This window comes from Dromaius novaehollandiae, chromosome 3, assembly GCF_036370855.1.
Source record: "Dromaius novaehollandiae isolate bDroNov1 chromosome 3, bDroNov1.hap1, whole genome shotgun sequence".
NCBI classification, from domain to species: Eukaryota; Metazoa; Chordata; class Aves; order Casuariiformes; family Dromaiidae; genus Dromaius; species Dromaius novaehollandiae.
In genome coordinates, this window is record NC_088100.1 from 6,046,441 (window position 1) to 6,058,998 (window position 12,558).

Consider the following 12,558-nt stretch of genomic DNA (forward strand, 5'->3'; position numbering starts at 1 on the left):
TTAGAATATTTGTGGGACCCTTAATGAGTTACTACCCCTAACCTAGCTGATCAGGAAAGCATTAAATAAAAGTTACTCTGTTGCCAAGTATCATTGATGTCTACAATAAGAAAAAATGTCTTTTAAGGAAAGATAAACCTGATTTAGTCTGAAATTTTGAGTTTTCTTTTTAGCACAACTGAGTATTTAGTGCCTAGTTTTGAGCAAGTCTCAGGAGTTCAGATTCAGTGCACCTCGTTTTAGCTTCCTAACTAAAGTAAATGGGATAGGACTGCAATTGCCTTAGGCTCCCTTCATTGTCAGTAGAGAGACAAGGTATCTCCTGAGAGTAACTTGGCCCACTTAAGCATTGAATTTCCCCCTTGAGGCACCTGTTTTTCTCTTTTGATTACAGAGGTACCTAGAGTGCATCAGGTAAGTGAAACAGAACTAGGTCTTAATGCTTCTCTGTCCCTAGAACAGGAGCAGTGCCTGCCTTATGGGGCACTGCAGTTTTGCTTGTGATATGATTGAAAATCATAATCTAAAACTGTCAAATTTTAAGTATGCTTGTAATACCTGGAGAGCAGTGGTCTTTTCCAATCACAGCTTGTTGAGTGCAGCTGGAGCTTTGCATCTTTGCATGAGACAAGTCCGGAATAAAAACCGTTGTCCACTGTGCTTGTAATGAGCTAACTTAAATTTGAGACTTTTTGTTTTTTTCCCCACAATTTACATTTGCAGTCAGAAGCCCCCCCCCCCCCCCCCGCAAGGAGGGAAGAGATCCAATTGTATTCAAATCTAAGTGGTGCTTTAGGACTTCAGCTCTTACAGCAATGACACATCCCATGCTGCCTGTTGAACAGCTTTGGGAAACTGAACTGTTCTGCTGTTAAACTGTTATTTTCAGAGGGAAATGCAAATAGTTGATTTTTGTACCAAATCTCTGACTGATAAGACTTACTTTGGGACCTTTGGAAGGAAGCAGATGAATACTAATAAGAGAGTTCTTCATCTTGCTGCTTCTGCAACCTTGCCTGTGTGTCTGAAATTGGTCTTCAGATTAGCCTGGTATGTTGTGGTGGCTTTTGTTCTCCCAAGGTCACGATGTCTGTAGGGCTCTTCTGCATAGAAACAAGCCTTTATCCAGTTGATGGACTTGATGCTATGAGTGTAATACAACTCAATCCATGTCCCCAGTCCAGGATGTGCCAACATGTCTAAATGGATCAGGAAATGGACACTGAAAAAATGTTCTTTAAAAATGAGATTAAATTGGGTAGCAGTTACCGTTTGGCCAGTTGTTTGTAAAGTGGTGGAAATTCCCCCCTCACTACCAATCTGTAAAACCATTAGTTTCTTATGTTTTGTTGCGGTGAAATCAGGTTATATGTTTGGAAATGTAATTCACAGTGGGAACCCATGTGTTTAGGAGTAAAGTTCAGCATCACTGTTGAAAATTGTTTTTTGACAGAGAAATATATAAATTAGTATGATCTGTGGCTGGAAGCCACCTCACCAGCAGACCTGTTAGTTCTCCGGAGGCTATCCTAATGCAAAGCAGTCTCAGGATTTGTGAATGTTGTGCCAGGGTGAATTGCTGCTGCTGAAGTAACTTGCTTCAGTGATGCTTGCCTAATGATAGCTGCAGGAATGGAGTAGTAGTGACTGCTGCAAGCTGTTAGCTCAGTTACATCAAGTGGCTTCTCTCATGTATTAAGAGGGAACCAAGCTATCTGCTAACTTGTTTATTGCGCCAGCTTCCACATGATTGTTAACCTCTCCTCTTGCAGAGGCCACTCTCAGAGCTCTGGATTTCCAGTGCTAATTTCTGAAGGTAGTTCTGCTGCCCTCATTGCTGTGTTGTCTTATCAGACACAGCAGTAGTCTATTTGCTTAATCAAAGCTGTTAGCTGTTGTAATCCTACTGTATTTTTTTTTTTTTTTAACCAGGGAGAGATGGAGAGACTTCAGAAAAGCTTGGTAAAAATACATTACTTGTTTTTCTCTTTAATCTGTGCTCTTCTCGCTGTGTCCCTAATGTGATTGTGATACATAGGTATCACTGATAATACTGCCAGTCTGAGAAGTGATTCCCAAATTGTGTTAAGCCCTGGAATAGATACTGTTGTTTAGGTAAGCTACTGCTAATGCTGAAGTCAGTTTGATAGATTTGAGCCCATACTATTCTACGTTAGAAATGCAATTGTTTGTTTGACAGTAGCTCCAAGAGTCTCCAGCTGAGATGACTGTTCTCATTAGCTAACCTAGAGGTAGGCTGTAAGCAGGGGAAACTGTGACAGCAAAGATGAAGAGTTGTGTCCAAGAGCATGGAAGTGGAAAGAGATTTAAAAATAGATCAATTAATGAATTTTACACACATGTTGTGGTAGAGTTTGCTACAGCACTTGTTCAGGCAAATCCTTTAAACATGCAGAGAGTGCCCTGGTGTTAGTCGTCTTTATCCCTGAGATGGTTTGAAATGCTGGTGAACCTGTTCACTGTAATCTGATGTTGAGCAGAAAGCTGTGATCTTTGTGTGAATTACCTCATTCCAGCTATTCTGGTTGCCTGAGTCCAAATGAGGCAAGTTCACAAACCCTGCTACTTAAACTAAGTTAACTCAGCTCATGCCAACAGACTTCAGTATGGGAGGGCTGCTTGTGGGTCTGAGTTGAGGAAGGAAGTTATAGTAACATTTTGAGTATTCCTATAGAGATTCCAAGAGTAACCTATGCAGCCAGCATAACTGGAGCTGGCAGGGGATTTCTCTGCACAAGCTAAGAAGCTTTATGATGATACGTGGATTCTCCAAGGTCATGAAACAAGTTGATTTACTTTGGAGTATGGCTCTGGTAGGAGCACACAGCACTACTTCTATCGTGTTTTTTACCATCTGGCATGGTACTAAAGATCAAGTAGAAAACAAGAATGTCTACCGGTGTAATGGAGAGAAAACAAAACAAAACACTGTGTATGAAAAAATCAGTCCTTTGAACTGAGGAGCAGTGTCCTCACATGACATAGTGATAGAAGGAACTGTGAAAATGTGCTAAATGAGCTTGAAAGATTATCTAGAGCCTTGCTTGAGGGTCAGTTCTGCCTAAAACATTCCCAGTAGATGTTTGTTTAATCTTAAGGAAAGGTTCCGTAATTCCAATAGTCAGTCTTTCCCAGTTCTATGTTGTCCTTTGTTAGACATTACAACTAACCTTCTGTCTAAAATTTCCTTGCTAAATTTAAATCTCTCTCCTTCCTTTTGAGTGGACATAAGAACAGACTAATTAATTCTTGTTCATAGTACTCTTTTCAATATTTAAGACATGTTGTTGTATCTTCACTCACTTTCTCTATTTTTGTTGGATTAAAAAGACACTTTTTTTTTAATCCCCCTTTTCTAGGTCATGTTTTATAAACCTTCAGTTACCTTTATTGTTCTGTTTTGGATTCTTTTCATTTGGTCTCTTATGCAGTACCAAAAACTGGACACAATTCCTTAGTTCAGGCCTAACTAGGCATGAGGGAAGGCTCTTATAAAAGAGGCTGGGGATGAGATAAGTGTCATACATGTGCCCTAAAATCATGTATCGTTTTACCCCGTGCCCATACATGCTGTTTCATTTTGCTGTAGCCGGTGCAAAAGTCAGTGGTACCAAAGTTGGCCAAGAAGCAGTACAAAATAAATAACTAAGCAGAGAAATCTTTCAAATGTCTTTACAATTTCTGCTAGATTCATGGGGGAAATGGTTGTCAGATTTTACTGAAATGCATTTCTTAGCTTTAAGCAAATAATGTAGACTACTGTTTAAACACACCCCTTCATAACTGCTTGGAATTTTTAACTCGGTATCTGAGCCTTAAAATTTTACGAAGCTTGAACTAAAATTATATGCAGTTGTTGGCATTAATGCAGCAGTCAGCAATTTTTAATAAATAGTATTTGTTAAAAAAGCTAAGACCTCATTTTGACCTTTCCGTAGTAGGTCCTAAAACCCTGTAGATGGGAGGGAGGAGGAAAGGTGGTGAGTGTTCACATTTCTCTATACAAGCTGGGAAGGAAGAAAGGGCCGTTATTTCTGGTTTCAGATATTTGGAAGGCTTTTTTTTTTTTTTTTTTTTTTTTTTTTTGGACAGCAGTGAGGCCTGTAGTAATCCAAATGGACAAGGAGCTGAGTAGAAAAGCGAAGTCTGAATAGCAGCGTACAAACAAAGGCTCTCTAGGAGTAAAACATGAGAATACCCAGCAAAATACAGAAATACTAAGTCCAGTTCTCATTGTCTGGAAATTTGAGAGTGCTTAATTAATCTGAGATTTTAATAAACTTTGGATCTGAACTGGCTTTCATCTTTTTTGGAGAACAAAAATGCTTCAGCGTGTCTCACTCACCAGACCAGTAGACCCTTAGGGTGGGATTCGTCTGCCTGACCTCAGGTAGCTGCTTCTGAGCCAGCAGCCTGTGCTCCCATCACGGTCAGTGGAGAGAAATAGGCACCTCTACGGCAGGCTTAGTCTTGTTCTAGGGCAGTTACCTGCCCTGGGTTAGATGAGCCATGCCTTAGAGCTGCTGGCCCTGGGTTAGATGAGCCATGCCTTAGAGCTGCTGGTTTCCCTCCTGTTTATGGAAGAATCTGGGGTGACAAGCTCTAAAGCTTGGTCTAAAGCCAAGCAAGGTAAGGTGAATCCCAGCTGAGATATGTAAAAGTGCGGGACCAACCCAGTACTGCCACTACTGGTGGTACTTGAAGTGTACTGACAATTCAGGGTGCCTGACCCCAGTGCCCTGCCCCAGCCTCCTTTCTGTATGATAGAGATGGCATTTATAACTGTATTGCATGTGCTCAGGTACTTGCTGTTTAAAATTTGAGTGGAAAATTAAGTTTTTGACAGATTTGCACTCAGAAAGACAGAGTAGTAGAACTTTTCTAAATCATCTTTTTTAAGACCATTCTATCAATGTAGACTATTCTAACAATGTCGTTCTGCTTGGAGGTTCATTTTGCACCAAACATACTCTATGTAGTCTGTAACACAGTGCGACAACACAGGACAACCTTTCTTTGTAACATTAGACCTCTGCTACAAATAAAATCCTGTTTGCCTGCACATCCATTTATTCCATGGTCTGTAAATGTCGGTGGTTCTCAACGCACGTTTTTCATTCAAGGAATAGTAATTGGAAAATAGTTCATTGACCACACAGCTGTATTTGTTGTTGCAGTGATAGCATATTATTTACCAGTGAAGACATTTAAAACTTTCATACTTTTCCATCAGAGAGTATCCTCGCAAATCCCTAATCTATTTATTTAATTTTCTCTAGATTTATACAAATATTGAAAAAGAGGCACCTTTCTGTATGCTTAAAGCACCTTGGGCATAACTTAAAACTGCATTGCACACAGTATCTGAAAAGTGTAGCAGTCTGCATCTGTCTCCTCAGGAGCAAACTAGACGGCTCAGAAGGTCACATTTCTCTTTCCCTCTCCCATTAACAGTTTTCTCCTTTTACCATTCACTTTGTTTATGCTCTGCATACTGAAACTGTTTTAAACAAGTGAATAAATTGTTAAGGAATAGGGCATTTTCAAAAAACATGTAGGTATGTAATAAAGCATGTTAATAAAGTTGGACCATTCAAAGGTTGATGAAATGCTCTTTGCCATAGCTTGGTTCATAAAGCTGTAAAGGCTACGACAAGTCCTAGTGGTTGGAGTTACCTGGCTTACTGAACTTGTCACTGTACAGGAGAGATTATAAAGTAGTTTTTTCCCCAGGGAGTTTAGTTTCATACGTAAAAGTGGATGATGTGTTAGGTAATCACAAGGCTCAAAGCAATGAAAAGTGTCTTTTTGGTTAATTAGCTGTAACTTTTGTGTATGTAGGAATGTTAGTGAGCAAAGCTTTGATTTTTAGTGAAACAAGGCAATGATTGCTGATATAGCCGCTGTGGTTCTGAGTTAAGCTTGTGTTTTAATAGTTGTCAGACTTGAGCATTTTTCTGCATCTCCTGCACTAATAAACTTTCTACTGTGGCAGAGAGCAAAATCTGATGAGCTCGATTCCTACTTTGTTGAGTTCAACATCTTTCAGACAATGCTTTCTGGAAGAAAAAAAAAATTTCAGAAAGAGCCTAACTCAAACAGGAATCCATATGTCTGTATTTAGAGATGCTACACCTCACCACAGCTTTGTTCAGTGGTATGTTCCTGTGTCATTCGTTGGTTTGTGATTCAGCGTAAAGGATTACCTTGATGTTGTCCATCATGCTTTTATAACTACTGACAGCTATTTCAATGCTTTGACTGCCCGTTTTGCCCCACTGAATAAATGTACAGAAATATACAAAGGATTTTGGTACCTTTCACACATATAAATGTTATATCAAACATCTATAGCATGTTACTGTGACTACAGTTGTTTTTCATTTTGTTGTGTCCCAAGCGGCAGAATTTTGTAGTTTGTTAGTTGTCCATTTCAAATTCCAACTCTTCATTATGGCTTTAGAGGACTGACCTGGACTCCCTTGGGGACCCAAGACATGTATGTTCAGAATGCTAAATCCAGAGTGCAATGGGTAGTGCTTACCAGAGTGATACAGGAGAGAGAGCTTGACTTCTAACACACTAATTGCTTTGTGGTTTTGATACCACATTTTAATCTCATCGCTTTGTCACATCTGCTGTGTACCGTATCAGATTGTAAATTGTGGCTTTTTGCTTTTGGCTTTTTCCACTGACCCTAGGCAGTTAATTCATCTTTCTAACTCAGTATCTGTTTGCTATTTGAAGATAATGTTATATTCTTGCTTTGAGATCCATAAGGGAAAAGCCCTGTGTGAAAGCAGTGTTACTCTTGAGGGTACTGAAGATTTCCATTTTTTTACTACAGCATAAGACGGAATAATGTTGGAACATTATAGCAGCAATGTGATAAGGCTGAATGGGTGATACTGTAAGTAGGTGAAGTTATTTTATTTTAGAACAAAAGCAGTTTCACCCACTTGCAATCTCATACCCATGTGTTCACAATCACCAGGACATGTGTCCAGCATTCAGGTGCCAAGCCACTTGCATTCAAGTGGTCTGTCCAGGATTCCTTGTGATGATATAGGGAATGAAGGGATGCCAGTTGTTGAGGCCTCATGTTTCCTAGGTTCTTCTGAGGTTGGTGACCATACGCTTTTTATTTTAGACGTATCTTTCCTACCTTTTAGAAGCTGATGGTGATTGGGGTTTCCATCCTCTGTGAGTTATCAGGATTTACTCTGCCCTTTGTGTCCTGATCTGGGTGTCCTGAGAAAGTGCATGTAGATAGGCGATAGGACCTAGTTGCCATTCTGATAGTCCTTGTGTTGTTCCTTGTGGTGCTTCCGTACCTGACATTGCCATTAATTGTCCAGTCAGACTGACCTGAACGTTTCTGTTACGATTCTCCACCAGAAAAGTACAGATTCAGAGCTGCATTAAGGTTCCTGCTTGCCTCTTTACAATATAGAATACAATCTAGATAAGTCCTGTTAGCAGGCAGAAGTATTGAAAGATGTGGTGGGTTTTCCAGGTAAAGAATATAATATATAAAAAGGAGGACATTGATCTCTGTTTATTTTTCCTTTACCAAGGTACAAAACATCTCCTGTGTAAGTGGGAAGTTGCATGTCAGTCTGTTATATCTTGGCTGCCTACTTAGCTCAGTAACTGCAATGATTCCTGTGTATAAAGCCTGTCTATTCACATCCCATGTAATCACCCCCTGTTCTGGCTAGTGAACGCCTCCTGGACTAACCAACTTCTAATGGAAAGGTCTCAATCCAGAAATCTTTCTTAGGTTGGTGTAAAATGTGCAGTGTACGATTTGTCAATAGAAATCAGGGAACTGTTTCTTCCACTAGCTCTATACAGTTCTGCAGAAATAAATATCTTTACTATTGTGTTTTTCTTTTGGATTCTGGATAAACAAAACAATTCCCGATTTTGTCCTGACAGATAAATAGAGGTCACATGACAACTGAAGCCAAAAGGGCTGCCAAGATGGAAAAGAAGCTGAAGATTTTGCTTGGTGGTTATCAGTCTCGGGCAATGGGCCTCATCAAGCAGTTGAATGATTTGTGGGACCAAATTGAACAGGCTCATCTGGAGCTACGTACGTTTGAGGAACTAAAGAAACATGAAGATGCTGCTATTCCACGGAGACTGGAGGTGAGATTCCTAAATGTAACCCATTTGGTCAAATACATACCTTTTATGAAAAAAAGTGATTTTTACAACGAATGGGCTCTGGAGTTCACAGCCAGAGGATTTTATTAAGTTTTTTAATGATCCTTTTTAATTATACTTTCAGCAATTATAAAACTCTTCTGCCTTTCACTTCAATATCAAGGATGCTGTGACGTATAAGCTGGGACTGATCTGCTAGTGGCTTCTTTTCCTTTGTTTTTGTTTGCTTTTTCCCTCATGGTTTATTTTATTAATATTCTACAGCGTAGGTCTTCTACTGACAGAAGTTCCATGTCTATCTTAAATTTGGTTTGTTTTATGTTTTAATTACTATTAGATTATCTTACTGTAGATCTGAAACTTGTGTAAAGCCTCCTACTTCTGTGAAAGTCAGTGGTGCAATGACAGTTTGTACTAGCAGAGGATCTCCTTTCTTGTCACATGTTGATCATATTCTTCCCTTAAGCTATTTGCAGTTGTCAGAGTTGTAGATAGTTGCACTTTCATAAATGAGTATGATAACCTCATTTCAGGACTAGCTTTAAATGTGGCTCCCACTTTCAAAACATGAGCAGTTCTGTAATTTTAGTTTTGAGCTATCCTCAGAGATCAGGCCCTTTCCTTGCAGTCCTCTTGCTGGCTAACTGTACAGTGCTGTACACTTGTGATTTGGACATTGCTCTGAAATAGCAACTTGCATTACCAGTCACAGTCTGCTCATCATGGCTACGACGAGGAAGATCCATCCCTCTTTCTCTTGAGCGGCCTTGACGTAGAGCTGGCAGAAGCAGGTACACTGAGATGCATAAAGAACATGCCTCAGAGCTACCGTACTTAGTTTAACTACCTCCAGAAGATTTGTTCTCTGTTTTGTTCAGCTAACAAGCCAACCCTCATTTGCCAAACGCTCAACCAGGACTCGGTCCTCTGACAGTTCCCAGTCTCAGGCTTGCTTTCCAAGAAATAGGTGCTCATTTGAACACAAGTTTTCTTTACCTCTTTCCACCATTCCCTTTTTCCTGGAAAAGAAGGTTCCATATAGTCTCACATCTTCTCAAGGACTTGTTATAACTTTTTGCTATAACTTGCTATAATTTTTTTTTTTGAAAAGATAAAATTTATCAGTTCCTAATACTGATTCTGTCAAGATTGTTTAGAAATGCTGATAGATATGTTTACAAACCAGGAAGTAATTATTTGTGAATGTTAACAGTAAAAAGTATTAAATAGCTTGATAGCTGCTAGCAACATACCTATTTTTAGTAAATGACACTTTACTTGAGTCCTAAGCCTCAGGATGAGGCTTTCACATTTATACAAAAATATTTAAAGAACAATGAAGATGTCACATTACACCTCTGTGAAAGAGGTGAGCAAAATTAAGCCAAGACTAGCTTCAAGTGATTCATTCCATCTACTGTGGCAGAGTCCCCAAACTTGGCAAGCCATCTCAATCTGGCAGGATTTGTAATGTTTTAAGGTTATCTGTTTTTTGTTGTTTTTTGGTTTGGGGTTTTTTTTTTGAGTTTATGTACTGAATTGGAGAATGAGGATAAACAGCCTTTGATTTGGCTGTGGCTTGGTCAGGAGAGCTACAGAAAAGTCCCAGTATTGTCTTCTCACTTCTATGTGCGTTTTATTTCAGTTAAGGTTTTATTTTAAAATCTCAATTAGAGGATGATATATGAATTGGGAAGAACCCAGATTGGTTTTTTTTTCAGATATCCAGCTTTGTGTTTGCACGTGGTTAACGGTTAGACCCTGTTTTGATTTTTATAATAAAGCAAACTGTTTATGGAAGTCATTAAGGAGAGGAAAGGTGGACATCCCTGTGTGTATCTCATGCAGTTACTTTTCCCAAGCATGTTTTAAACAGCTGGCACTAAACTGTAGATTATCGACTATTATACCACGTCAGATAATATCATCAGCAGTACCATTAAGGTAATTTTCAATACCTGGATGTATTTACCTCTCGAAAAAGAGGTTTTATTTTTAAAAACTGCCATGTTCTTGTGCTCTTACCATATTTTTTGATCTAAAATATGTGCAGCATGTTTCCTGCAATCTCAGGGGTATTACAGATGGATTAACCAGGCTGCATCCTCTTGTTTAAAAATATCATTTCTTTTCCAGTAAAATGATCAGATTTTGATGCCTAATGCAGGTATCATTACATTTACTCAATCCTATCCCAGTTTTGGTGAATGCTTTATCCTCCCACCTCCATAAGTGAATCTGCTGTTGAACCTGGAGTTTGTGACATCGTTAAACCACTTTTTTGGCTATTTACAATTATCTTACAATCTATATAATAGATTTAATTTTTGGAAATTTTCCTAATTGTTATTTTAGCAATGCTAAGGATATACAAGTAGAAATGCGGTATGCTTCTTTTGGAATGCATTGTACTTGCTTGTTAACTTGTTGTGGTGGCTCAACATGATCTGTAGCACGTGTAGCTTCTAAAAATTGCCATCTCACCTTCACTTCATTCTCCTAAGGTTGAAGGCTGCTCCAGCTGTTTTAAAGCAAAGTCTCCTGAGTTGGACTCTTATGGTGATCAGTATGAGATCTGCTTGTCTTGGAGATGTTGCTTCATGGGTTATACAAAAAATCTTTTTTTATAATTCAGCTGAAGAGTTAACACTTATTAATCACTATGTAATAAAGTGGCAGATGAATGTCATCATAGATGAATGTGAAACGATGCAGATGGAGGAAAAAAACATCAGAACTTTACCTGTATTGACTTTTACCAGTCCAGAATACCACTGTGGTCTTAAAAAAGACAAGTCTGTGAAAACATGATCTCAGTAACACTTCACAAAAAATAAATTTAGGAGTTATTAGGAGGGAAATGGCACAGTAAAAATTATTTTTGCTGTATCTACATCCACCTCTGACTCCTGAGTGTGGTTATGGTTCCCCCTTCCTTTCCATCCAATCTTAAAAGGATGTCGTAAAAACTGTACAAACAAAAAGCTACATGTATTGCAGAGCTGATCTCAGCTATGGAATGGCTTCCAAGAGAAACAACAACAACAAAAAAATACATGAAGGTTCTTCAACCTGAATGGAAAACTGGTTATTTCTATAAAATCTTCAGTGGCAGGAGGAAGGAGTACAGATAAAAGTGTTTGCTGTGTCTTCTGATACAAGAGCAAAGGATTAGCAAATGAACTAGCAGTGGGCAGTTTGAGAACAACCAGAAGTATGTACACCTTCAGACAGTATGTAGTTAAGCTGTGGAAGGCCTTGTCTCAGGCACGGGCTAATAAGGAAGTTTACCTGGAAACATATTTTTAACAAACTCATGGAAGAAGAATCCATAGATACCTGTTAAATGCAAAGACACTGCTTATGGGAAAGTTTCTCATTTGAAATCTCTCCTTTTGAAGCCTTTAATATTAGCTGCTGTGAAAAACAGGGTGCTGAAGTAAGATAACCATGATTCTTGATACTCTTTGTTGATTGCTTTGTTTTTAAACTAATTTCATCACTCTCCTATCTCAGCCTGACCTTTGCCAGCAGTCTGCGGAGCTGTGACTATTGGAAGAGCTGACCAGTTGTTTAATTATGTTTCCCTTTCAGTGTCTGAAAGAAGATGTGCAGCGACAACAAGAGAGAGAAAAGGAGCTCCAGCAGAGATTTGCTGACTTCATGTTGGACAAAGAGACTTTCCAAGCAAAATACTAAAGCACAAAATTCCTTTCTTCGCTGATGTATCATTTTTAAAATGTACAGATACTTCTCCAGCAACTTTTGCCATCTGCTGCAGAAATCAAGTGTAGTCTGCTGTTTGCATCTTGTCAAGTTTTGTTCCTTTAATGGACTCTTCCAAATGCTCTAGGTATGAATGGCTTTGTCCAGTATTAAAAAATTGGATTGAAAAGTCCAAAATTTTATTAAAAGAAAAAAATCACTCTGGGATGATTTTAGCCATGTCTTCATTTGCTAGGGTTACCACATTATTCCTAGTGTTTTGTCATTCTTGAGACCTGTAAGATACATGCCTGCAGAGTAATGTCTTTTGAATAAACCTCAAATGTTAAAAATAATTAAGAAATGAAATGCCTGTCTTTTAACTAAAGTGGAATCCCCTCTCCCCCGCCCAAGTCTTTTTCATGTTTCTGGTAAATCAGCTTTCTCCCCTGCACCTGCTTCATATTTTATTTTCAAAGATTGTCATTTGTGATAGGTAAGAGCTGGGCAGGGTAACCGGGGTCCATATAAAACTGTGCTCCCGCTTCTTTTCTGTGCCTTTGACTCAGTGCTCTTTTGTATCAGGGGATGTTCACATGGTGATACTGCCAGTAAGGATATCTTCACCATCCTGAAAATATATATGTTTTATAAAAGCAT

At 38.9% G+C, this 12,558-nt stretch overlaps 1 protein-coding gene across 1 annotated transcript in view; it reads left to right on the top strand.

The window, feature by feature from the left end:
• The window catches only part of CDC5L (cell division cycle 5 like), a 37,252-nt gene extending 24,998 nt beyond the window's left edge, over nt 1–12,254 (top strand). Inside the window, exons 15-16 of the mRNA XM_026093830.2 lie at nt 7,963–8,175; nt 11,788–12,254. Of these exons, the coding sequence (XP_025949615.1) occupies nt 7,963–8,175; nt 11,788–11,892 (318 nt within the window). The 3' untranslated portion in view covers nt 11,893–12,254. The remainder of the gene's footprint in view (nt 1–7,962; nt 8,176–11,787) is intronic.
• The last annotated feature ends 304 nt before the right edge of the window (nt 12,255–12,558 follow it).